The sequence below is a fragment of the Betta splendens genome, chromosome 2 (genome assembly GCF_900634795.4).
Source record: "Betta splendens chromosome 2, fBetSpl5.4, whole genome shotgun sequence".
Classification (NCBI taxonomy): domain Eukaryota; kingdom Metazoa; phylum Chordata; class Actinopteri; order Anabantiformes; family Osphronemidae; genus Betta; species Betta splendens.
The window spans coordinates 8,925,372-8,953,010 of record NC_040882.2 but is presented as its reverse complement, the minus strand read 5'-3'; the positions used below and the strand labels follow the sequence as shown (position 1 = coordinate 8,953,010).

Sequence of the window (27,639 nt, the reverse complement as noted above, 5' to 3'; positions counted from 1 at the left end):
CCCAGAGTGAGGGAATGAGAGGGGAGAGTGGGCAGCACTCATCCATTCACTCAGGGGGTTGTCTCTCCGACTGCTTTTAATCTCACCCGTTCCACACTAGACTGGACCCAAGGAGAGGGAGAGGATGAGGAGGATGAGGAGGAAGGGTAAAGAATGTAGATTTGTTTCATTTTAAACCATCATGTAGAGGCGGAATGATGTGTTTGGGAAACCAAAGCACTAAAAATGCCCATTAACAAAAAATCCAATCAGATAGGCAAATATTAATGTCGAACACTTCCTTTGTTGTTCTAAATTACAGTTATTACTCTAATACGTTGTAGTGAGGCTGCATTTCCTCTCGTGGACTTGGAGACAAGAAGCCACGAGGCTCAGAAACTCCTAATAACGCAGTTATCTACCAGACTCAGCGAAGACACAACAGCAAAATAGTTGTTAAACAGTATTAAGTAGAAACAGCCACATCAGAGCAGATAAAACCCTGAAATCCTCTTTTCCTCTCCCCGGGTCTTTCCTCTCTTTCTTCCTCCCTCCCTAACGGGATAAGTGCCCCATGCTAATCAGCTAAATGCACAGTGCCTGCCGTCCTGATCAATGGTTCAATGGATCAATCGAATAAACAGATGGCTGCCGGTGCCTGGGGGGGGGGGGGGGGGGGGGGGGGTGCTAACAGCGTGGGTCTAATCCTAAACGCTACCTGACTACAGTGTCGCGTGTCCTCGTGCCTCAAAAGCCTCTCCTGTCCTGGGAGCGGAGGAGCGCCGGCGAGGGGGGGCTGTGAAGAATTGAGCTCCGCTGCAGGTGTCTTGGTGATTTGTTCCCACCCGCTAACCCCCACCTTGCAGAATGTTACCCTTCAGTGGAAGCGACTGCTGTGAGCCCCTTTGTGGAGCGCTGCCTCCGTAGCTGCCTTTTTTTTTTTTTTTTACAGCCCCGTTCCTGCTCCTCTTTAACCCCTCTTGTGAATTACAGTAAATTTGAAACGCAGCGCCTCTTGACGATGCTAACCCTATACAAACTCATCCCCGGGCACCAGTTAAGACCCCCCCCCCTCCCCCCGTGAGCCTAATGTGGCAGAGTGAAAGACCCCAGCTCTGTTTTATTTATGGGGGTCCTGTTTTTAATTTCACCCCTGTTCCAGGGCTTTGTGCGACTCTCATACCTGACTGCTATTGAACGGGGCTGCTCAGTTTGTCTTCGGCTGTGAATGCTAATAGGTGACCTTGTTTTCGCAGCTGATACCGCTGAGGCTGCGGGAGATTAAAACAGAGAAATGCAAAGAATTGAAGGGCAGGCGGGGAGCAAACGAAAACAAAAGGGGATGGGCAGTAATTATAAAAAAAAAAAATCACAACATCCATTCAACCAGGAGCTAACGATTGGAAACAATATCATTAGAGGGACTGAAATACAACTCTAGGAGAAGTTGGGTGAGAGCATGCACAGCCACCCACTCAATAAACATGCAAATAAGCTGCTTATTGGCCTGAATATTAATATCTGGGGTGAAGAGTAATCAATGCACATGTCACCGAGTCAAACAATCAAGATTAGCGAACAAGTGGCTTTTGAATGTCTCTCATTTGAGTTTTAAGGGACCTTTCACAAACGGATGCTGGAAGCGACCGGCAGGAGATGTCGGAGCATCGGCCATCTTTCACGGGTCGTTTACCTCCAGACCTTGCATGACTTTAACACACAGACAGAGGTCTCTGGCTGAGACGCCTCGGGTGTGGAACGGTGCGCGGTCGAACATTGGATTTTCAGGCGGATCCGGTGCTTTTGCAAATGCAACGAGTAGCTGAACTCCTCGGAACGTAAAACCTTTAATGTGAGTCCGGTGTCCTTGCGTTTTATGGGAGCCTGTTTTTAACATGTGGATGGCTTCGCTTCTAATTACAAATGTCTCTGGCCGCGACCTTACTCCAAACGACAGTAACTCTTAATAGGATCCATTAACTCCTCATCTAGTGCCATTTTACTCCGTGACCCCTGCCTGATGCTGCCCTTTCTACTCACACTCAGTTTGATGCCTGTTCCACCCCAATCTCTCATCCAGCTCTCCCTCTCCCTCGTGATTCCTCAGGTTATGGCCCGGTCACGTTTCCCCACCTTGTTCATGGCTGCATCTGCCTCTGCAGTCACTGTCATCTGCCCCCCCCCTCTCTCTCTCTCTCTCTCTCTCTCTCTCTGTGCTGCACCCTCTTCCTCCGCTGACTCTGTGAACCCTCCTTCTGTCTCCATTCTGTTCCCTTTCAGTCCGTCTTTCCTCTGGCATCTGCGTGTAATGTGGCTCTTGAAGGGAGAATGCAGTCAGGGACATGTGGTGCAGTGTCTTGGCAGGAGAGAGAGAGAGAGAGAGAGAGAGAGCGCGAGAGAGAGAGAGAAAGCGAGAGTAGAAGGGATCTGGCTTCTTGGCTGCCAAAAGATCCACATCTGTGTCTGATTAAAGGGTACATAGGCACTCAGCAAAGCACACAGCGCACATATATATTCAGAGGGAAAGTGGGGAGGACTGTCCTCATAAAAACAAGTAGCTCAAACAAGAGGAAGCGCCCGTATGAACCGAGCAGATCTCTCCAGTTTGGTTCTGTGGCTTACCACCGGGTTGTGGCTACAGGCTCTAAACAGTACATTAGCAAACAAATAACACGATGCGCATCATAGCAGGAAAAAAGCTCAAAGTGTTTCAAATTATTTTCTCCATAAATATACATACTCTTCGGTACTGTGTCATTTCGCCCCACTTGTCGATGAGCTCATAAAAACGCGCTTCCACCTAAGCTATAAAATAAGCGACAGCCGCAGTCAAAGCGCCACGAGAGCGACTAGAATGCTGAAGTAAGTACTTTACAAGGGTGAGTGAACGAGGGGCCATGTGCCATCCCACCAGCAGCGTCACTTGTCTGAGCGCGCGCCCCTTCCCCATCCGGCACATTTCTGGAGACGCGAGACGGCGACGGCTATAAAACACCCCTTATTATAATTATTACTACTCGGCCACGATCATCCAGGTGACCGGGGGCAACACCGCGCTCCCCGGTGTGAAATCCCCTTTTAATTAGGGCTCTAAAGGAATTCCATGCTTGAGCCTTTTGCGCTCTCGGTAGCGAGGCAAATGCGAGCCATTTTTATTTACAGCACGAATTAGCCCTGCTCGGGCAAGGGCTCGCTCCCCGCCGGCTGCGGGCTGCTATTGCGCGCTCGGCCGCGCTCCGTAATCGCCCCGTTTATTGTCATTTGGTCGCCGGGAGCGCACGCAGGTGACGGCGCTCGGCCACCGGCAGCCCTGGCCGCGCCTCCGTACGCGAGCGGCGCGAGCGCGCGAGGGGATGATGACGGCGAGACCTGCAGCGGGCTGATGAAGGTAATGGTCATAATGGAGAGGATTACAATCGTTTTTGGTCGAGTCCCACAATGACAGTGTGGCTTTTACGCACGGGCTTGTTTGAGCCAAATAGCAGGCTGGACCCCAGTCTACGCCTCCAGCCTGTTCTCAGACTTGTGTGAAATATTTCAATCAAGTCGGGGGGGGTTTGCGCATTCCCCTTGATGATTAATTAAATCGAATCAAAACAACAGGCGAACAACTCGGGTAAACAATGCGCTCGAAATGTCAAAGGCTTCATGCATATAATCTGATCATTTACAGGTAAACTACTGAACTACAGTCCTGCTGGGATAACTGTTTCCAGCCTTATGAATATGAAATAACGAAAAACGTGTCAGAGCTTTATTTTAATAGTTTAACAACAGGCTTGGTCGAGTTAATCACCCACTACAATTAAGTAAAACTCACCATAGTTCCAGGATGAGTAACTAAGATACGTCGAGCTTTTTGTTCCAAACCCCATCGTCTATCGTGACGCTGCCTTTATTTATCCCAGTAAAATGACTAAACAATCAAGAGGCGGGGGGCTTTTTCGTTTTTCATTTAAAACGCATGACAAGGGGCAAACCAGCAAATTGGAGCTTACCACTAATATTCAGGCTAAACCAATGATTGTGATTTACAATGTTTCGTTCACATTTTGACTGTTGTGGTTCGCACAGACCACGCGTGCGTCAGAAATCAAAGAAGTGACCAAAACTCACCCTCTTCTCCTCCGACTCGCGACGTCAGACGACACAGTGCCAATAAAAATCCAATCAACGACGGCACAAAATCCATCTTGAGTGATGCAGAAACTCGTGTCGAGCTTTAAAGTTTCTAATGTTCCCAATACGTTGTGTATCGCTTCTACTGCTGTAAAAAATCCACCCCGAAAACCGCCGGCAGTAGCCAAAACTAGACCACCTCAGCAATAATCCGACGGCGTTTATTCAACCATCAGTGGATGAGACTTTGTGCCAACTACATGTCCTTAAGGTGATTCGGATTCAAATACGTGTTGCCCTTTGAGTTTCAAGTGTGTCCAGTCAGCGCTAAACCGCATCCAAACTCGTATTCAAACTCCTTGATCAATACTGCTTGAACCCAGCAGCTGAGCGGCGGTATCTGCGCTCCGGAGATCCCGCACACAGGATGGGTTCCGACCCAGTGCCGGTATTTCCTTCTACGCCGCCCCGCGTATTTTGCGCACGCGAGGGTCGGATCTCCGCTCCCGGTTCGGCGGCAGCGAGCTGGAGTCCCCGCTGGCAGCTGTGGAAGCCGTCGGAAGCCTCGGTCTGTCAATCTGATTCAACGGAATCATAAATGAGGAGCAATAAAAAGTGCTGGGCTCTTGGTTCCCTAAATGTCTCTCGCGTCCGTCCCGCCACCTCCTGCGGCACCGCTGCGTCCCCGCGTGTCTCCGTGGGTGAGGGCTCCTCTCGCTGCCGGCGCTCCGCTCAGACTCTGGCGTCCGTCTCGCGCGCCTGGGAGGTGTGTGTAGACTTGGTGTGTGAGTGATCGGGCTTTTGAGCTGAGCAGCTATCGCGTTACAGTCACGGCGCCTCGGCTCCGCCCCCTCCCGTCGGCCGCTGATTATAGGGAGTGGGAGAGAGAGAGAGAGAGAGAGAGAGCACGTGCACGCGCCATCGGGAGTTCTCTCTCTCTCTCTCTCACACACACACGCTACACACATTATAGGGACGCATCCCTCTTTCAGGAGATAGCGCAGATATGAAGCCTTCCACAGATGAGGCCGTGATAAGATATATTGTAATGGTAAACCAGGGTGCAGAACTGCTCCTAGGGCTGTTTTCAAGGGAACAGAGAGGAGAGAAAAAGGACGGGGTGAGAGAGAGAGAGAGAGAGAGAGAATGAGATGTCTGACTGGGGAGGGGGTGGTTGCACAGCAAATGGCACATGGTCGGCTTTCTCCACCGAAAACACATCAAACGACCAAGTCAATGTCAATGCCCTCAACTCAATAAAGGGAGAGCCCACCTCAGCCCTGCCCAGTCGCAGCCCTACAATCAACAGGCCTAAATACAGAGCGGGAGGACATATAATGACACAGTAGTGAGCCCAAAATAATCTGCTGAGAAAGGCCTGTGCAGAGTCCATGTGGCCTGCCTATGGCTTGTGTTACCGTGCAATGTAATGGCCTGGCTGAGGCCGGGCTGTGTAATGAGCTACAATATGTTGGTAGCCTCGCTGGCATCTGTGTTTGGAACAGCTAAGTGGATTCCTGAAGGTCAGGGCGCGTAGGGAACTTTTTTAGCGTCGAGGTAGCGCGCTGTTTACCTTCCCATTCGTAAGTACAGTCCTAAAGTCGCGTCGGACCCCGATCGAGGTGAGAGAAATAAAACGCCCGCGCGCGATCCCCACCAAATTACGAGACTAGTAAACCATGTCAACAAAAGGCCAAAATGCCCTTGACAGAAGGTTGTGTGACAGGTCTGCGCGCCTGCCTGACTGTCTGTCACCTCACTCAGCAATCATCCCTGCTGCTCGGCAGCCCCAGGTTGACTAGATGCCATCGACTCGCAGCCTTCTTACGGCCTGTCAGTCATCTCTAAGCCCGCCTCTAGCCAGAGGGAGCTGCGGGTGTCAGACGTCACTCTGATTGGCTAATCGGAGTCTCTGGGCGGGGGTCCACGCCGGCACAAACCAGTTTGCCATGTGCTGTGTTGCGGAGTTTGTTGTGGCTGTACAGTGACTTGTGTATTCCAGTGCTACAAGGACACCTTGATTAAGCGCCTCTTAACGAGCACTGGGTGATCTCCGCCTCACCCCCGTCGTGACCCCACTCGCGGACATAACAAGGGAGGCAATGTTAAACCCCCAGCCGTACTGGGTCACGTTCTGTCCCACAGCCCCCCCCCAGTCCCCGAGGGTCATTTGATACTCCTCTCTCCCATTTGTCAACATCTCTGCCCCCACCATCAGCTTTCCACCCTCAAAATATTGGGTCAACGCATGGCTAATGGAGGGCAACCGTCTACAGAGTGGGAGTGTTGTGGGTGGACTGGGCCTGTATTTATTGCACAAGTTAATGTGTACCTTCATATTCATACTATTTGCCCGTATATTGTATGTGCTGCTATTTCCCAGAGATCATGATCTTCTATATATGAGATTCTGTAGGTAATGCAAAAAAAACAAAAACAGCTAGAGCAGAAAGGAGACGGACATTTATTATGATGTAGGAAGTGAGATATGCTGCAAATAAGCAAAATGAAACTCATATCCTCCCCAGCACATGGCATGCTTATGAGTCCACGTCTAAAAAAGCCACAGGACGCTGCATGCCTTAGTGTCAGAGGCTGTTTAAGAACCTCGGCTGTGAAATGAGACACTTAACCTGCAGCGCCGGGACGCGGACCCCCCTTTTTTTCTGGCGCGTTTCGCCATCTGTATTCCCTCCGTCGGCTCCCCGCCCCGAAATACAGTCGACAAATGGCCGCCATACAGTCGGACTCCTCACCTCAGCGGCGCACCTGCGCTGTGCTCGCTCATGGGCGGCGGAGGGGAAACACAACAGGGCCTTTCTCCCGTTCTGTGTGTGTGTTTGTGTGTGTGTGTGTGTGTGTGTGTGTGAGACGGAGGGGGAGCGATAGATACCGGCGGCTGCCATAGTGCCTTCCTTATCACAACCTGCCCCAGTGACTGACAGCAAGACTGATAACTCTCCCTCTCTGCCCCCCCCCCACACACCCTTTCAACATCTCTCCTCTCTCTATGCCATAAGTGTGTTTTGCCAGTCAGCCAGCTGTAGGTTTAAAGAGGAAACTGTGTGAAAGTGTGGTAGTCTCTTTGCGAGGCTGAGTGATCCCAGTCGAGACCCCCAGCTTTCTTCTCTCCCAACACTGACAGACACGGCTTTAGATCTAACGGCGGGGGAGATAAACTAGAGATAGCCTCAGCTTGACCCTATCAGCATCTCAAGCATGTGTGTGTATTTGTGTGTATGTGGGAGGGGCTACGGGCATTGTCAGCACATCAAGAGCGGAGGGTCAAGGAGGGATTTCGACAGCCCCCTTTGGTATTCATTGAAGTGACACAGTCTCGGAGCTTTCCACACATTTTAGGGATAAAAAAAAAACCCTATAAAAAATGCTACACACAAACATGCCAATGCACAGGTTGGAGGCAGAGCTCCCTCAAATCCTATAGGCTTTAGGAGAGCCACATTAAAATGATGCAGCTGCTGCATCTTTCATCTTCACACTGTTCTGTTTGTTATAGTTTTATCTTCACACTGTTCTTTACTGCAGCAGTGACCCAATTTCCCCTAGGGATCATTAAACTTTCATTTGATTTTTATCTTATAAGCACATCTGCAGGCGCGCGCGCACACACACACACACACACACACACACACACACACACACACGCACACACACACACACACACACACACACACACACACACACACACACACACACACACACACACACACACACACACACCCATCCTGTGATATTCCTGAATTTTCCAACACAACTTCCTGCACTGGGATGAATCCTAACAAATCGCAAATCTGTTATTGCTGCCACCGTCTAGTTCCTGCTGGGCCACCCAAGCTATGGGCATGTCCCGGCCAGGGGAATAATTACACACACTGCAGGCTACTGTACTGCACACACTAATCTTGCCTCCGCTGTGCTAGCTGGCTGCTTGGATTGTATGGAAACATCTGGTATCTGTCTGCTGCCTTTGCCACTCACTCCTCCCCCTTTGTGTATATGTGTGCGTCCGCGTGTGCCACCTTCAAACCCCCCCGCCAAAAAACAGCTCAATCATCAAAACGCTTTCAGGTGCCGTTAAAAGCAGCACGCGCGGCAGACAGAGGGGAAACCTCAAAGTGAGCCTGTGCAGAAGTGCAGTGATTTAGGGAAACAAGCCGACACACACATTTTGTGATCGGGCTCGGCAGGTTTTGTGTCCTCAGATTTTTTTTCCTTTTGTTTTATTTTCTAGAGCTTTAATGCGCTTCATCTCTCAATTTGCTTATGCAAAAATAGGTTTGTCACTCACTGAGGAAACAAAATTATACAAAACACTACAGGCTTCACATGGTGTGAAGTTACATGACTGCTGAAGGGCACACAACTGGGCAGTATGACACAACTGTAGTACACAACTGGGCCTAATGGGGGCAGGCAACTGCATTAAGCTGAGGTGGAGAGAAATCCTGGCTCCAGGCAATATTTGGGACCAGGTTGTAAATACAAACAAACTTGCCAAATTATACATATATAAAAAAGATTAAGGATGCAGACACACCGCACACACTGCAGCTACCTCGTTTGACTAACCGTGGCACATCCATAACATTTTAGAGAGCAGTGATTTAAAGTCAGAAGGACTTACAATTATTCAGTAAACAAGTCACAGTGAATGATCAGAATTAGCCAGATTTGGATGAATGCTAATTCATAAACCTGCTTAATAAGTTGGTGTTTTTGATTCAAATGTGAGCTTTGCTAGTTGCTCATGCAAGATGGATGCATCGCTGTGTGTCTACCCCATAGCTGTTGTCAGCTCGCTTCAAAAATGTTGTTTGCTCAGTTTAATTGCAAGATGCCTGCTCTATTCCCTGGACACCTCTTGTTTATGATACAGCATCATTATCCTGTGTATCTTCCAGAGGAGAAGGAGCATCTATCTCCTGCTTCCTTTGCTTCTCCACCAGGATCTATTTTACTCCTGCTCTGTCTCTTTCATCTCTTTCCACTGGCCTGCTGTGCGTCTTTATAGTCACATCAAAGTGACCTTCGTCACCCTGTTCCTCCGAACCCCCACCCCTTCTTTTAGTCGAGAGACCAGTGAGGGGGGGGGGGGCTACACATATTTTCCAAGCAGCAATACAATACCTGACACAAACTTTACTGGAGATCTTTGGGGCTAAATGTATATAATGTATTGTATTGTATCATATACTGAAGACAAAGTCATTGTCCTCTCAAACAGTGTAGGTCCAGCCCCGCTTCATCATGGTTGGAATGAGTTCAGCATTAGGAGGCAATAATAAAGAGACAACAGGCCATTCTCCACGCCTTGTGTACTCTGCACGGCCTTTATCACTCAGCCTCTGAAGGAAAGATCAGTGTCTGACAAACTGAGGAGAGAAAAGACTGGAGGACAAGCGCATGCTAATGAGAAAGGGAGCTTTTTTGTTGCTTGGCTGAGAGGTACAGTTGCTTATACCACAATGTGAGGCAGAGCATGAATAATCACGTCCTTATCGGACGAGGTTGCGCACTTCAAGTAAATGGATGCATGCTGTAACTATGACCCAAGACAAAGTGTAAAAATGTCTCATCCATGAGTAATCGTTTATATAGATACACTTAATGTGCATAGACGTCATACTGATAAACAGATGTTACTTTTCTCTTCCCCTTTGTTTTTCTTATATGAATTTAATGAATGAATTTAAACAGAGGGAACGGAAGGAACAAAGGAAAGATGAAGCATCTATACAATCTTAGGACATTAAACATTTTTTATTTTTCTCATGGACTTAATAGCCGCTGGACTGAAAGGAAAAAGATAAAGACAGAGGCAAACAGAGATGGAAGACAGGAAGTTAGAGATGTAAAGAGCAACAGAGGAAAGTCGTTGCGTGAGAGAAAAGAGGATGAAGGAGGAGGGAGCGAAGGGCACACAAAAGAAGAAAAGTCCCATTAACAGAAATAGGGAAAGGCACCCAGGCCTGCTTGCTTAAAGTGGTTTAACCCTGGTACATCCACATTACCATGGTAATCTTATCAGTATCCTGTGTGTGTGTGTGTGCGTGTGTGTGTCCACGTTCAAGACGGCTAAGCGCTCAGCCCCATTAGCAAAACTTAATTGACTTACAGCTTTCTGACCACAAAGACAACATCTGTGTCAGATGTGTAAGTGAATGCCCTGTGTCACCTCTCACACACACACACACACACACACACACACACACACACACACACACACACACACACACACACACACACACACACACACACACACACACACACACACACACACACACACACACACACATTTGCTTAAATGTGCATCCCTTTGCCACTGATTGACCTTGATATGCACCGGTAGACGCATTATGGACCACATCTTTGTCTCCCTGAGATGATCGAGTGAAGGGAAGGGCAAACAAGGGTCACAGAGAAACCACAATGTTTGGTAAAGCAACCCTAGAAAGTGTCATTTAACCAGTTTTAACCATTCGATCCCAACCTGTTATTCCCTTTTATAATTCTAACCTTACAAAACCTTTTTTTCATTTCATTATTAAGCACAATCCTGTAACTAATGACATAAACACAGGTTGATCCTGATAAAATTAGTAGGGTAATACTGAACCATCTATTGTGTCTTTAGGCCCTATGCTCCATTGTCTGGTTGTAGAAGTATAAAGAACCTGAGCTTCAGGTGTAAAACAAGCATAGTTTGAGCTTCAAACCAGATAGACAACCTAAGGAAGGAAGAACAGCGGAAATGAGGCGCTGACGCACAGACAGACAGAAAAGGAAAGAACAGACTGACAGGTGAGCAAGACAAGACCAAGCATCCATCATTATTTAGCCATGGATATAGAATATCAACTGGAGGACAGGAGACACTTCCACATCAGCCTGCCATTATTGGAAATGACTAATATATTCTGAAGAGAGAAAGACAGGCAGAGAAAGCGAGATGGATGAGATATAGAATCCGATGGAGACTGACACTCCATCTTTCTGAATAGTAATCCAATAACATCTCCTGAGTTTCCTTATGGCTAATCAATTGTGCCGCAGCGCAGAAACAAATCACCATATCACCAAGTCAATAACCGTCAGTCATGGAAATACCTCGCCTCAACTGTCACTGTTTATCAAGCTTAGCCGAGTCTCAGCCCTAACTGTCTTAGCGGGGAGAAGGGTGACAGGGGTATGTTTGGTATGCACTCTCAAAGCTCCCTTCAGTGGCCCCGGCTGGCGGTAATTTAGATAGCGATAAAAAAAGGAGATAGTGAGGTGTTATCATGCGCGCCCTGACCTCAGGTGAAGCCAAGCTGAACCACATTAAAGATGGATGACGGCGCATGGCTGGAAGATCAAATGCAACAAACAAGCTTGCGTAGGAAGGTGAACAGGTCGCGTCACGCGTCCAGGGAACAAACAAGACCCGACGCGAAACTGGCGCAAACTTTGCGTCTGACATTGTCGACGCCTGTGTCTCCCCCGCCTCCGCCCGGTTCCTGAGCACTGTATGTAAATGGGGGCTTTAATCAATGGCCTTTACTTCAATACGCATCAAAACACACGTGTCTCACTCCTGTGAGTCTGCCAGTACTGGTGCTGCAGTACTGGGACTTTTAAATTACTGAGCAACCTATAGCGACGCCTCACAGAAAGCTGTGTGGATTCAAAAAAAGTTGCTTTCCTCACCTCTTTTAATTGATCGAGGCTTCTGATTTCACAAGAAGTCTGAACCTTTGGCATGAAGGTCTAGATCTGGCAAAAGAAAGGCACAACAAAAAGAAGCTTGGCTAACACGTAGGAGGCAGGCTAAAGGAAAATTGATGCTAACGCTGCCCCATATCTGCTATAGCTAAGCATATTATCATATTATATTATCTTACAAACTGTTATTTACATTCTTCTGGCACATTTCTACACCAGCAGCACATAACTGCTATGCTATCAGTAAGTAAACAGCCCCGTTAGCTTGGCTGTATGTAAATTGTAGCTAATTAGCCAACAGCCAATTGGCTAAGACGCTAACTAAATGACAGTAGCAACATTTAGCCAAACCAAGCCACCCAACTTAATTGACGGCTGCGCTTCTCACCTTCACAGCAGCGATGGAGGCCATGACAAAGAAAGATCTCCTCACTTTAGTCGTTGCTTTTGTTCAGTCAGCATGAAAGAGTAAGATATTTGAAAAATGTGGTGACAGGAAGTGTCTCGTCAGAGGAAGTGCTGAATACGCGCGCGTCCGCAACACACCTGCACTGCTCATTGTCTATAGCTGGTTCAGTCCTACAAATACAGTAACTAGTGAATGAAGCAGCACAGTTCATGTAGAGGACTAAATGTATATTTCCTCAAAGTAAAAGTTGTATCGCTAGATACTTCAAAACTGTACATAGATAAAAGCCTTTCACCAGCGGAGAGGAGAAACAGAACTGAGGCGTCATCAGACCAACAGGACGCTTTAGATCGAATCCAGCTGCTGCATGTTTAAGGCTTTATTCCATATTAATTAAACTGAACCAAAACCGGTGAGGGTTCACCGCCGTGGTGATGAATCAAACATGTGTCTGCTGTCACTGCTAAACCAGACTTGACTCGTGCGTCGGTTCTGACCTACATAAACCGACTTTGGTGTTGTGTGTGTAACATGTGAGGCGACTGCCACAGCTACGTGCGGCGTAACAAGGCTGCTCTGGGTTTTGGAGGCAAGAATGTCTGTGATAATGGAATGCCTCCTCTGTGTTTAATGAGACGATGAGCATATTAGAAATGAGCAAATTGCATAAAAGCCAGGGGCATAGCGACCTTGCAATGAAATAAAATTATACTCAAACCTGAGTGTTTATGAATGAGTGTATAAAAAATGCTTAACTGTGATGTTAAATTTTCAAACACGGGAATTGACAAAGTATTAAGCAAAAATGTCTTTTATTGAGTCATAAGAACAGCGTCTTTATTGAAGTTGTTCTACATTAGTGGAATCTCTCAGAGTGTCCTGTGCCTTTGATTATTGAAGATAGGACCATTTAAAAACAGCAATTCTGCATAATGTAGGAAAAAAATATATAATAGCATAATTAGGTTAAATGAGACGCACGTTCCCCTGCTAACAGTTTAGATAATGCATGGATTTCACATGTTTTTAAAGCTTATATTCATTTAAGACCTGACTACAGTTTTATTATGACTCTGTTTTAGAAGATTCGGATACTTATCTTCACTTATAGGCGACACATTGGCTCCTGAATGGCTGCACACTGTGTTGAATAAAGCTGTGTTCGTTATTTTTGTCAAAGGAGTCTTGCTTAGAAATATATATATTTTCTGTTTGCTTAAACAGATCAATACTGTTTGAACTGGCTTGACATACAGCTACCTTGGCACAACAACGTTAAACCCTTTTCAAGTAGCAGACTCTTCCTGGTGTCATATTTATTTTAAGGGGAGCAGCCAGGGCTCCTTCGAGTATTTAGCAGATCACGTAACAGTGTTTCTCTAACATTAGCACATAAATCATGAATAAATGATACCGTTAATGCCTTGAAAGCAGGAGCATGCTTTCATCAGTTCCAGCCACCATCTTAGAAATTGGTGATGCTCCTAACCAATTTCACAGAGGCTTTGTCGAACTACGGCGTGTCTAATCCTAAAGAAGTATTCACTGTAAACCAAACCATCTTCAGGACGACATCCAATTCTTATGATACACAGAGATACAGATCAAGTGATCTGCTTCTAGTCTACATGCAGTACATGTATGTAGCTCAGTAAGATAGGTTTTAAGATAAGCTCAAACCGAAATAACCTCTTGTGGTGCAAATATGGACTCAATGGGAGTCTCCCCCTGAGGTCAGAATCTAGAAGAATAATAGTATTTATTTCACAATGAATTATCAGTTAATTAGTAAATTTGTGCATGTCCTCAGGCGACTTTCTCTGATTGGCTGACCTAATATCCACTTGGCTGATATTAAGTGCAGGCATATTGGAGAATTTGAGATTTCTGGCAGAGGTCAAACTTGATTTTGAATAGTGGCTGTGATTCGTTAGCAGTACTACTCCTTACAGCGTGTGTGTTGGAGAAACTAGCAGATGCCCGACTTGTCTGATGAATTTCAGTCCGGCTCTTCTGTGACAAGTCGAGACAGTCAGTTCATTAAAAACGGGCGTTTGATTTGATTAATGATGCCCACAAAAAGCTTTAACTCATCCGCTTTTCCAAACACTTCCAGGCTTATGGCTGCTGACGCTCAAACATCACAGCCAGACAGTTGCCTATTAACATCCTCATTAACGAAAAGCTGCTAAATATACACATTAAATCCTGAGAGCAGAGTCTGATATGTGTCACTGTTCACTTTGGATACTTTCGAGATTAATTTCGCTGCAGAGTTGCGAGTTGGAAGCCTCTCTGAGGGTTTGGCAGAGCCTCGCTGGCTTGAGTTTGTGTGTGTGTGTGTGTGTGTGTGTGTGTGTGTGTGTGTGTGTGTGTGTGTGTGTGTGTGTGTGTGTGTGTGTGTGTGTGTGCCATCTGTAACTTAACAGTGTGTGGTTTGTATGGTTGGGAGTCACATGTGGCTCAGTAGCTGCTAACCCAGGGGCCATCTTTGAAGAAGATAATGTTACCAGAGTGAAGAAAACTGGATTTGATTTGAAAACAGACAGCACCACCTAATTAGATGCATAGTTTAACTGCTCTGAGATAAATATGATTTGAAGAGTCGAGACTGGACTAAATGACTTGTTAACTTTCCTGTTTTTGAAGCGTGTGTAAAGAGAGAGTGACAGCGTGAGGGGGGTGTAAAACACAGGGCATTATCTTACTTTCCCTTTCTGTCTCTATTCATGTCTCACACCTCTGTTCCTTTTCAAGCAGCAACAACAATGGCCCCATTAAGTGTCTGAGGGGGTCTTTGATGTGAATGGACCCTAAATGATCCTTTCAGCAGCTGGTCGGGGGGCGGTGGGAGGTGGAGGGTCCACGGGTGAGGAGAAGGGGGGAGTTGGGTGGCTTCGGTGCATGTCTTAATACCAAAGTTAGATCATTCTTTGACTCATCGGTAACTTCAGTGACATATTTGTTGTATTATATAGTTTTGCAGATAACACAATAACGGGTGCCCGGATTTGACACCCTTCATTCTTGTTTCTCCTCAGCTGTAATTTCCCCAGCGCAGATTCATCTCCTGTATTTTGTCTTGTCAAAATCGCCCCGAGTCCCACCGTCAACGAGCAAAAAGCTCTGTGAAAATAAAAATGGGGGAAACTGTCAGTCACTGGCTGCGACGCCTATCAAATATCAGTGACAACAACAAGTGATGTATACGGCATGTCATATCATTGCATTTAGAAAACCACCTTTGCCCTGAGGTCCATTCACGGCCTGAACAAAGCTGGACATTTTTCTTCACTGCTGGTGATAGAGAAGAGCAACCTTGCGCAGGTGGCTGGCTCAAGGGCTCAGAGGCAGCGCAACCCCACAGGCCAGTGGGCTGAGGAGCCGACGCTGGTGCAAAGGTTTGAATCCTCAACATGAATTTAACATGGTCAACTCTATTAAGGCTGTATGATTGAAGTCACTGGATATTAGTTCCACACCTGCTCCTCAGTGGAATCTCATTGTGTTCTTCGTCAGACAGAAGGTAGTCAGACAATTCTATCCAATACCATTAATTCTAATCTGCAAAAGGTTGAAGCTGTCAGGTAGATAAATCTACTATGTGTTTATTACTGAGGCCACAGTCGGGGCTAGAGTCGTACTGGAAAGAATTGTATTAGAGGTTAGCAACTTTACATTGGAGCAAATAATGTGGCCATGAGCTTAAAATAAGGTAAAAATATTGAAGTCAGGACAAACTGACCTTGAACTCAGGTCTACTTTTCAAAGCATGAAGGTGACCCAAGTGTTCACACAGAAAATAATCCAGAAATTAATATTTATTGTTTTAGAAGTCCTGGTGATGTCTGGGCGTAAACGAGAGAAGGATCCGGAATCACAACAACAGAGGGAGAAGCAACGAGAAGAAACAAACCTAATGGAGGGAGAGCAGAAAGACGGAGAGAAACTGTCATATCGCTGCTGTGATGGGAGATTGGAGTTGCCATGGCGATGGCTGGCACCTAGCGCATGTGTGTGTCTGTGCGTGCGTGCGTGTGTGTGTCATTCTATGTGTATCTATGCATGATTGTGTTTGTATGTGGGGGCGTTTGTGTGTGTGTTTGTACTTCCCAGCATCCAGAAATGTTTATTACTGTGTGTGTGTGTGTGTGTGTGTGTGTGTGTGTGTGTGTGTGTGTGTGTGTGTGTGTGTGTGTGTGTGTGTGTGTAGGTAGAGGGGTTTGGATGAGGGATCTTGTCGAAGGATTATCAGTGTCATCAAAAGGCAAATGAGGAAGGGGACCAGAGCAGAGAGGCACCAGTCACGGGGCGAAAAGTGAGAGAAAGAGGAAGAAAGAGTTCAACCTCAACTTTCACGCCGGCTCGTGCGTTGAGACGGGATGACGGAGAGCGAGGGCGAGTCTGGAGGGAGAAGGAGACGTGACAAGAAACGATTTTTCCGAACGCCCAAGGCCCGAAACCGAGTGTCAGACGCAACATCTCGACAGCAACACATGCACATTTATTTGTAATCCAATTGCTCAGCCTCACACACACACACACACACGCACGCACGCACGCACGCACGCACGCACACACACACACACACACACACACACGCACACACGCCGCCTCCTCCACCGGTAATAACTGCAGCCAAACTCATTATTTTTAATCCGGCGTTCTAGGGCGGTTACCACCTAAAGGTCAGGACAATAGCCTCTAATTGTTTTTGGGGGGTCACAAACCTGTTTGCTGAATGTCTGAGCCGTCACCTCGTGCGTCGTGTTCATTATTAATAATGGCCACCGAGCCGCGGCGCCTTGCTTCCCGGTCGGGGTCGATATGCTTCTAATCGGAACAAGTCAGACTCCCAAACTGCTGCTTTAGAGCCCACACAGAGACTGTTTGACGCCGCAGACCATCAGCATCAGCGGCGGCGGCGGCGGCCGGCGCTCACGCTGACGACCTTCCTTCCGCCCCACATCGCACGCTCGCTTCGTGCGCTATAGACGACTTCCCAAAGAATCAGCCACTAGGCTCGCAGCCCAGAGACTGAGTGAGCCACTAATCTGCCGCAGACTGGAGCATCATGAGCCTGTATTTATAGTCAGGGGATCAGCTGATTTATTTATAGAAGACATACCACACACAGGCAATTTAAAGTGCCTCGAATAACACACTCAAACTTTAATTAAGGAACAGCGTGAGACGCAAACACACAAGGAATGAATTCGAATAAAGCGTCTATAGAGTTGCCTAATGGATTTATTCCTGATATTTACTTCTGATTGTTACTGTACCACATGATTCGCACTGTAAAAAAAGGACCCATTACTTCCTCCTCATTCAATTACAAGACAATAATCCCAGTTTACTGGCACAGATAAGCTCTTTAAGATATAAGCCTACTTTAATGAGCCGTGTTGACATGATAAGGTTAGTATAGACATCAGCTTACGGTTAATTGTTATACAATCATAATAATCAAATTGTTTTAACTGACTATTCTCATAATTGTACTATAAATACTGGGGGGAAACAATTGCAACAAGCAGTGGGCATTAAAACTATTTACTTATTCTGCCAATAAGTATTTCATCATTGATAAACTGAAGCAGGAAACTTGGTTCCTCTTAAATAGGGTGTGTTTTTAGAGGATTAATGTGGCAAAGGAGTCCGAAATTGGTCTCTGATTAACATTTTCTGCCATTTCCAGGCCAAGCCAAAGCACCAGTTACTGTCAAGCACCCACTGGGCTCCGCTATGTAAATATTTATGACGGGTGTTCTACATTTGACGTAACTCCTTGTAAAACCAAAGTTGTTGAACCCGCGCGCCATAACAGCTTCGGAGCTGCAGACGTCTAATTTGTACCTGCGTGTGTGAACATATTCCGAGCGCAGACTTGGTGTCTGGTCCGCGCCGCCGGAGCCGAGGGGCCACGGGGTTCACGCGCAAAGCTTCGAGCAGCCTCGCACAGAAGCGTGATGAGCGTTTCCCTCCCAAAAGTCGGGTTCACGCGCTATTTACCACGTGCCGGCGCCTTTTGCCGCGGCGTCCGCACTTACAGAACTTGGCTCATTATGAATACAAAGTTCACGACAGCCGAGCTTTGAAGCAGCAAATGACGACAACCGACCTGTCATCGGCGTGAAAAGGCCGTCAGCCGTGGGGAAAGCGCTCGCGCTCATAAATCATTCACTTGTTATTCTGCAACCCAGTTACGAAGGAGACCAATGCAACGCATGCGTCTACGTGTCTTTCCTGAAAGTTTGCGGCTCCGGTAAATGTCGATCTCTGGGGGAAGCGTCGCCGTCGCCGCCGCCGCCGCTCCGTCAGGGAGCGACCACGTCACTGGCTTCTCAAACTTTCCAAACAGGGCAGTAAAATACACCAATAAAGTTTAAACTTTATAGTTGCGTGTTAAACGTATCGCACGCGCTTGAGGGCGACGAGAACGCCGCCGCCTCCCGCCCCCTTCTACGCGTTTATCCATCTCACCTGGTGCGTTCGCGGTACACGACTTGAAGCGTCGAGTCTTCGCCCACAAACACGAAAGCAGGCGGCGGAGGATGTGAACCAGTCTAATTCTGCCTTTTCATTACAGATTTTATGATGTGACACATCATGATGCGTGCACACCCCCCCCCCCTCGGAAATCTGGCTGGTGTGAAAAGAGAGAGGAGCACAGTGTACCTGTGAGGCTGCTCCTCACGTACAGTATTTTTCCACAGTGATGGAAACTCCTTCATTGAAAGAAAGCGGAGGGGCTTCCGTTTGATTTTGAGGGGAGTCTGTGTCCAGAGGTCCACTCGCGGAAACACCCCGCGTGGGTGGATCGCAGCTGTTTAACGCCAGCACCGATCTCATTTGCGCTGATCTCCAGCGTTTTAACCTCCGGAAGCTGGCGACGTGACACGTTCCATATTTAGCTAATAAACACTGAGCTCGCCTCGTGCACGCGGGACTCTGAAAACAATAGCGCGGGTAAACGAGCGTGTTCTCCGGCCTTGTCGGACCTGCGTTCCGCCGCCCGCGTGGTGTGTTTACGTGTCCCGGCCGTAATCAGAGCCCGCGCGCTCAGCGCCGTTGCTCATTTCTGCCGCGGCGCGCTCCATGAATAGCAAACAGCTCCGTTTAATTTTTCATCATTGTCTTTGTAATGATCATAAAAATGGATTTAATGAATGCGGGACGCGAGTATCAAATATAGGACAAGAGAGACAATGGCTGCGCCGGCACCAAACAATCTGGTCCTGAAGCAACGCGCGGAAGAAAATCCCACCCGATGATATTGAAAATGTCACATTAGCTCTATTTATTAAAATCTTCCCACTACGCTCCGCTGTGCTCTAGATTTCCTCGCGGTGCGATAAGTTTTTTAATGAATTGGCCGGAATCCAGCAGCACCGCATCAGCCCAACAATGGGAGCCCGAATTTCTGATGGGCCCCGGCGATGGCCCCGCTATGCGAAGCGCTAAATACGGAGATGCCATTAGTGGGGGCTGGCAGTCCGCAGCTATTATCTTAGCAACGCCATCTTGACATAAACATTTTGGAGGCAATTAAAGATTGTGAGCGTGAGTGTGTGTGCGAAGCTGTCAAAGAGCAATTACGGTGACAATGTCCTCAATGTGGTTCCGGCTCATTTTCATATCAGAGGAGAGTGCGGTGTTCTACTGTTTGATTAATGTGTTTTCAGAAGAAAAGGAAAAAAAAAAAAAAAACGAACCAAAAAAGGAACGAACGAAACCACGTGTGAAGACGTGTTTGAAATCATGCAAACGCACACTCGAGATGAGATGGATGCGAGGCGGTAAATGGCTCCTAATTGATGCGCTACATGCTTTGTTTCATTATTTACAGGCCCGCCTCGTTATTCCAACATCCCCGACTCCGAGCGCGGAGCAGAGCTGCTCCCATTCGGTGGAAACAAATAAAAATAGGAGCCTGCAACAAGCAAATGGCCCCACGTCGGCGTCGTGAGAGCGATGTGGGGGAAGTGAGATTTACATTCATTGTCGGCGTGACGGTGTGTGAACGCGGCGCAGGATCCGAAAGCCCGGTGCAACGTGGAAGACGTTGAACAGGATCAACACAAATCGTCGCTTAATGACACCACAAACCTCAAACCTCTCCTTTCAAACTGGCTCTTTTGGAGCGGAGAGAAGCGATGTATTCAAATTCCAGCTGCTTGTTGCGTACTTGGCCTCAAGTTAACGATCACCGCGCCGCAACAGCTCATATATCACGGCAAATATCCTCCAAACCATTAATTCTTTCGAGTGAAAGGTGTTAATGTGTTTCATAATGCTAATAGCGACCTGTAATCTGCCTGACGCCGCTGCCAGCGGCCGTCTTCCAGGAGTGGGCGTAGATTTTTCCAAATGATGTAAACATTGCATTATAGGAAAAATAATTAGCAGATAAAAAAAAAGAGAGAGAACGGAAATATGATGAAATAAAGTGCAGCACTTATTATTGTGTGTGAGAGTGAGGTCATGTAATTGTGTAAATGTTGAAGCCAGACCGGCCATTATGAGGCTGAATCTACATCTAATCCGCAGAGTTAGTGGCCTTAAATGGATAATGCTCCTGGACCGGGGTCCAGTCGCTGGGGAGGCACAACATATGGTCCATACGAGCGTGTGCGAGTGCGTGTGTGTGTGTATGTGTGTGTGTGTGTGTGTGTGTGTGTGTGTGTGTGTGTGACCAGGAATAGCAGCTGAAACAGCGCCAAAAGCTAAACGGCGTGCCTGCAGCATGAGCAGCGAACTTTCCAGAGTAACCGAGACCCCCAGCTGGTCTCTGCAGAGGCCTCCGCTAACGCTAACCGACAGCGGAGGAAGGACCGGAGGTGCAGGATGGAGGAGAGACAGGCTGACAGGTGAACAGACTGAGAGACACAGGGGCCGACAGACCAAAACAAAGCGAGAGAGGGGAAATGGGAAAGGATCAGACGCAGGGAAGAGAGGAGAAAAGGGAACGTGAGGAAGAAGCAGCAGCGCAGAGCCGGGGGTTTTAGTGCAGCCTGTCAATCACGACCCCCCTCGACAGCAGGTGAGCTGCAGGTTTAACTGATACACACACAGACGAGTCAATTACAGGGCTGCAAGGAGGAATGTCACGGCCGCCCGGACACTAAACCGACGGCTTAACCTCCGCGCGCTGCATCAATACGTCTCATCGGAGACGAGGAAGGAGAGGAGGAGGGTCTGGAAGCTGCTGGAGCCGAGAGCGAGGTTGAGACGCACACGTGCACACGTGCACACATGCACACGCACACAGAGACGCATGCATGCACACACACACACAAACACACACGCACAAACACGCACGCACGCATGCACACACACAAACATGCGCATGCACAGACACGCACATGCACACAACACACGCACGCACGCACGCACGCACGCACGCACGCACACACGCACGCACACACACACAGCAACTACAGTAGGTGTCGCGCTCTAAACAGTTGCGCTGCAGTGGAACCAGACTGAGACCTGTGTTTGCTGTGGCATCAAGTGTGCTATAGTTTGACTCACAGCGATGATGGTGTGTGTGGGTGTGTAAAAAGCACAATGATATGAGAATTATGAAGCGGCAGCAGTACTATGCGGAAACTAAGGGAGATATGGGGAAAAAATGAATCCAGTGCCTGTGAAACAGCGTCACTGACACACAACAGTGTTCTCACTGAGTCATTTTCTGAAGAACTGACCTGCTTCAGCGCGTCGTTGGTGGTTCGTCTGAAGTAGGAGGAATCAGGGGCAGAGGGAGAGGAAGCGTGAGGAGCCCAGGATCATTGAAGTGGCCTCACAGTGTAGGTGGAAAAGCAGTTTGTGGAAGTTTGTTGTGCGCTGTTTGGAAGTGAAGCGGGTTAAATGGGCACAAAGCGCTGCACAGCGATAGTTAGAGGCATGTGTTTGTACTTAGACGGAGCGTTTCCTCTGTGTTTTGTTTACGTTGGTGCTTTGTGATGTGGGATCTTGCTGTGATTCCAGCAGTGGGACTTCTCAACGCCCATATGCTTAATGGAAATACATGTCCAGAAGGTGACGTGTGTGTGTGTGTGTGTGTGTGTGTGTGTGTGTGTGTGTGTGTGTGTGTCCTATGACTCACTTATCAGCTCCAGGCTTCGTGTGTGGCAGGACCCTGACCTCCAGTGTGTGAGTGCTCACCTACTCTCAAACACAAAGACAGCTCTATTCTGCGATAATGCATGAAAACAAACTTGAGTGTGTGTGTGTGTGTGTGTGTGTCTGTGTGTGTGTGTGTGTGTGTGTGTTAGCCGAGGAGCTAATCACACAGGGAGTCCCCGACTCAGCCGTCTCTTGTGAAGTGCGGGCTGAGATAAAGGCGTGTTGTGGAAGCCCCCTCAGAGGGTGGTCAGGGCGAGTGGGTCACACACGCCTGACGTTTACAGGGGGAGCCACGCTGAGAGTGGGCACGAGGAGACAAGCCTTGTTTATTTACTAGATCCTCATCATTTTTATCTGCGTCCGTCAGGGACAGATTGCATATCAGGTGCCGGTACAGAGGCCCTGACAGGGAATGTGTATATAAACCAAGGAGAAGGTCACACAAGTACAACATGCAGGAAGGCAACAGGGACTGTGCCCCCTGCAGAACTAAGTCAGGATTAGCACTGGTGCAAATAATAAAAAGCTGCTGTTTCAAATTAGAGATGCTTAGTCGAATAAAATGCATTTGAATTATTGTGAGCCAGCGACTTGTAAAAGAGACGGTTATGCGGTTTGAGTGTGTGTTACTGTCATTTCCTCCCGATCACAGAGCTTATCTGAGGACTGCGAAGAATTGTGTGTGTGTGTGTGTGTGTGTGTGTGTGCGTGCGTGTGTGTGTGTGTTGGGGGGGGTCAGAATGGAAAGAGGAGCTGGAGGAGAAACAGGGAGAAGGAGAGACGGAAAGTCAAGCTGCGGAGTGAGAAGGGCAGGCAGTTGGTGGCTTGTGTGTGTGTGTGTGTGTGTTTCTGTGTGTGTAGCGGTGGCAGGTCCTGTGTTATGTCTCGAGCTGGAGAGGAGGCATAATGAAGGGGAAGCTACATTAAAAGTGATTCGGTGAAACTCCCAATTATGCCTTTTCCGACTGTATTGCATGACACAGCTTTGCAAAGGAGGCTCGAGTTCTTCCCAGCAAAACACTCCTAAGAAATAAACAAACACACACACACACACACACACACACACACACACACACACCCACCAGAATCTCCTCCTTGCCACAAAAAGTCTCTCGCATCAAACGGTTCAAAAGCTGGGAAAGTCTTCCTGGTCTTGTTCTCCCCGTATCCCCCTCAGGCTGCAGCTCTGTCGCCAGCAGTCACCTGGAGAAATGGAGCCGGAGGTGAAGCGCCTGGAAACCGGTCACACACTCGAGGAGAACGAGAAGCACAGGGAAGCGCGTTTGTCTTCGCTGCCGAGAGCTTCTCAATTAGCCACTAATTGCCTCGCCTTAACAAGCAGGACATTTCTTAGCACTAATGAAGCCGGTGGCAGGCTGTGTGTGTGTGTGTGTGTGTGTGTGTGTGTGTGTGTGTGTGTGTGTGTGTGTGTGTGTGTGTTTTTCAAAGATAGAGAGTGAAGAGATCTAATGGAGTTGGGGCCGCAGCTCCGTTTCATGGAGCTGCTTGCCATTCCCTGGAAGGAATGCTGGATGGATTACGCTGCTGGCTGCTACAGCGACTTTCCAATGAGGCTTCACTTTGTCTTCGGCGTTATCTAATCCAAGCTGGAACCACCACCTCTGCAAATGAAAATGAGACCAGAAACCAAATGACCTGCCTGTTTGTTGCAGCTGCAGGGGGAGATCGACACGCGAGGTGAGAAATGAATCTGCACCTGGTCCCAAAAAAAAAAAAAAAATGAAATCCCTGCTGCAGAGTGAGATTCACAGATGCTGGATTCGCTGCTCTGTGGGTCTGTGGGTTAGAAAGATGACATCACCAGCGTTTAGTTTGGTCTGAAGCAGAGCTGGAGTTGCAAAGTGGGAATATAGAGTTTAATAGATGATGGAGAGGCCCCTAAAGAAAGGTGCTATCGAGTTGCTTTATGGGAATTCTGGGAATTATGGGAATTCTGAAACTCACATTGGTCAACATCAGCGTTCCCCCCAACAGGTGAAGCTGGCGCCGAGGAGGAGGGGAAGGAGGCCGACGGACTGCGGGTGAGCTCAGCCATGGCGAGAAGCAACTCGCTGGACGTCGCTCAGGAAACTTAGCCCAATTGAAGAGCGGCGGCTCGAACCTCTAAATCTCGGCCTGAAAGACGAAGATGATACATGGCACTGCTGTCGGGCCCGTACGGAAACCAAGCCGGCTCTGATTCCTCCCGGGCCGTCTTGGCCAAGTGGCCGGGCTAACAGGGACACACGACACATCACAACCCCCCCCCCCCCCCCCCCCCTCCGTCGTCCACGGCAACCCAACACCCCTGACACAAGCTCACCCCCTGGCTGCCAAACAAAACACCTGGCATCTGTATGAGAAGGGCGCCAATTTCACAGCGACTGCCAGGCGGTCAGCTGAGTCACACACACACACACACACACACACACACACACACACACACACACACACACACACACACACACACACACACACACACACACACACACACACACACACACACACACACACACACACACACACACAGGTCAGGTGTGCGTATGTGTGGTGGACAGCAGTGAGAGCATATGAGGAGTATGTGTTAGAACCTATGACCGTGTGCATAACGGACACCTCGGCCTCAGCTCTCCTCCTCCCTGTGTTTTCGCATGCGTCGGCTGGTTCCACCGCTGCTGTGATTTCCTACGGTTCCGCCGCCTCTCCGACGCTGATGCATTTCCTTGTCGCGTGCTTCCACTCCCTGGCTGGAGTTGTGTGTGTGTCAGAGGCCACGGCCGGCGCTGAAAGCCTGATGAATGGGGTCCAGGGGGGGTCATGGACTTCAGCTGTTGTGGAACTCGCCAGAGCCCGGTGATCCAGGCGGCTAGCTTTGAGTTAGCGCCGTTAGCGCCGGTCGCGCGGAGCGGTTTGGTGGTTCTGGGCATTTGGGCCTCGTGCCTCTGGAATCAGGGGAAGGAGTGCATTAGGTGGCGTTCACTGGCCGCGGCCACACTGAAACGATGCTCATGCCTGGAATGCATGTGGCATCCCGCTCCCTCCGTAAGATCTGGTACCAGAGCTGGCGAATAAAAGCACTGTTGTTATTCCGAGGAAAGATCGTGCAGTGGACGGAGCTTCGGGGGCTCAGTGACCCCCGTCCACAAAGAATGAAGAAAATCCTTTCCTCCATCTGGAGACGTATAAACCTTTTATTGTTGCCACAACGATGTCATCAGCTCCGAAAGGGGCGGCTGTGCCAGAAGTGGTGGCCGCGTTGCCATGGCGACAGCTGGTGTAAATGATAGCGGTTGGTGGCTCGGCTGTGGCGTGTGGGCGAACCAGCGGCAGCCAGAGAGCCAGCGCTGCTTTTAGGGTAAATATGGTCTAAATTAACAGTGCTGCTGTATCGACCCAGCAGTGGAAAGACAGAGCGAGAAAGAAAAGACATTAAGCAAAAATGGATGTCTTAAACACAGCACAAGGTGAAACCAAGCAAGAATATTGCACAGGATATGAAATTATTTCCAATATCAGCCCAACTGTGGAAATTCAATTTCACAGCTCGTGAACAATATCAAACAAACACGCTGGCTGAACGAGCACCCTCCAACTGGAGTGATACTGAATCAAAAGGCTACACGGCCCACATAAAAGAGGGGGGGGGGGGGGGGGGGGGGGGGGGTGAAGGGCAGGCTAACGGGGTACCCTAATCTATAACGCCACCAATCTCCATATTCAGGCCGTTTAGGCGGCGTATTAGCCACCAGCTAGTCCCGTGGCCTGTCTCGGACCCGGGAGAGGGGCCGGGCCGCCTTCCTAATGAGGCGGATAATTAAATGAGGAGGCCCGGCTCGGCCCGGCTCAGCCGCTGAGGCCGCGACGCCTTAACGGGGGGCTGAATGGAAACAAATGGTGGCAGGTGGAGGACAGAGGGACAGCGGGTGAACACGGTGGAATGCTCCTTTAATGAAGAGCGTGATGGGGGGGAGAGGTGGGTTAGGACGGCCCTTCCCACAATGCTTCAGTGCGGACGTGTCCACGCACCTGCATGCGGGCGTGAGCCTCGCGGGCTCCGTCTTTCCCGTGACGGTTTGATTGACACACGCTAACAAGCGGAGGTGTCGGACGGGAGCGCCGGGCGGAATGGGTAATGCTGAAGAACAGAACCGGGGAATTCTCCCACCAGAAGCCGGGGGCATCATGGCGGTCGAGCGCCGGGAGCCCAAAAAATGAGAACTTTCAGATTTCCAAAAGCAACCAAGCAGAACATTCACTCATTAATTAATGAATTAATTACTTAAAGGGCCTCTACTCGATGCTCAGTGGCTGCTCCAGCTGTGATCGGAGGAGTAAATCCTGCAGTCGGCCACTTCAGACACTTTAAAGCTTCTGTTTAATGGACATTAAATGCAATTAATTCCCCAACGTTGTGTTGCTGTTGTTTATTGTCTTTGGCAGTGAACTGACCACAGGCACTTGAAGCAGGCTGCACAGCGAGTGGAGGCAACTTAAGTGCTGGAAGTTACTTCGACCTGAGTGAGAGGGAGACGCGGCGCGAGCGCTTTTCGGTTTTATCTGATGTGATTGGTTGAAATGATCACGTGGAGCGACCCGGCCTTTGGCTGAGGGATCTGTAGAAATGGGTGGTTTGCAGGCACCGGCTCTTTGTGGTCATGAATGGATGCAGAAGCTCATTCTTGTAGTAAATCTGCCTGTAGCTGTGTTTGTATTAGAAGCATCAACAATGAACAAAGGTGATGGTTTCATTTCATTTCATAACAATGAAGTTGAGTGGAGTCGAATAGCTTCACTTCCACCTTTATTGCAGTTTTTAATGTTATTATCAAGCATATTATTAGAATGAAAAGGTAAAAGAAGTCGTCTACATCGACAACTCTGCTCAGTTTTAATATCTTGGAGCATCTTTGAATGCATCACAAAAATGCGCTTCAAAACACTCCACGCTTCTAAGTGTATTAGACTGAAAAGGCCTTAAAATAAAACAGAAGAAGCAGAATCACAGTGGGGGAATCGATGAAGCGCATCATGCATCTCTCCTTCACCAGCCTTTAAAAGTGTGAAACATGACTAAACGCTGAGCACAATACTGACAAACTGCCCTTATGGTTCTAGAGAACACACGGGACCGAACCCCCGGATGTTTTCCTCACACTCAAATACGGCGATTCAAACAATGAGTTTCTAAAACGACATATTTGACGCTGCTTCTGCCGCAGATGCGCCAGCGCTTTGAAGCGCTTCCCTTGTTTTGCCGTCACAGGATGACCGGCAGA

The 27,639-nt window shown here is 48.4% G+C and overlaps 1 protein-coding gene across 3 annotated transcripts in view; it reads right to left on the bottom strand.

Moving 5' to 3' along the window:
• The window catches only part of nrp2a (neuropilin 2a), a 51,138-nt gene extending 46,228 nt beyond the window's left edge, over positions 1-4,910 (bottom strand). For 2 of the 3 annotated variants that reach the window (XM_029174661.3, XM_041074054.2), the window contains exon 1: positions 4,096-4,910. In XM_029174661.3, coding sequence (XP_029030494.1) covers positions 4,096-4,171 — 76 coding nt within the window. In that variant the 5' untranslated portion in view covers positions 4,172-4,910. The remainder of the gene's footprint in view (positions 1-4,095) is intronic. The other variant, XM_029174650.3, reaches the window with a different exon arrangement.
• Positions 4,911-27,639: the final 22,729 nt, after the last annotated feature.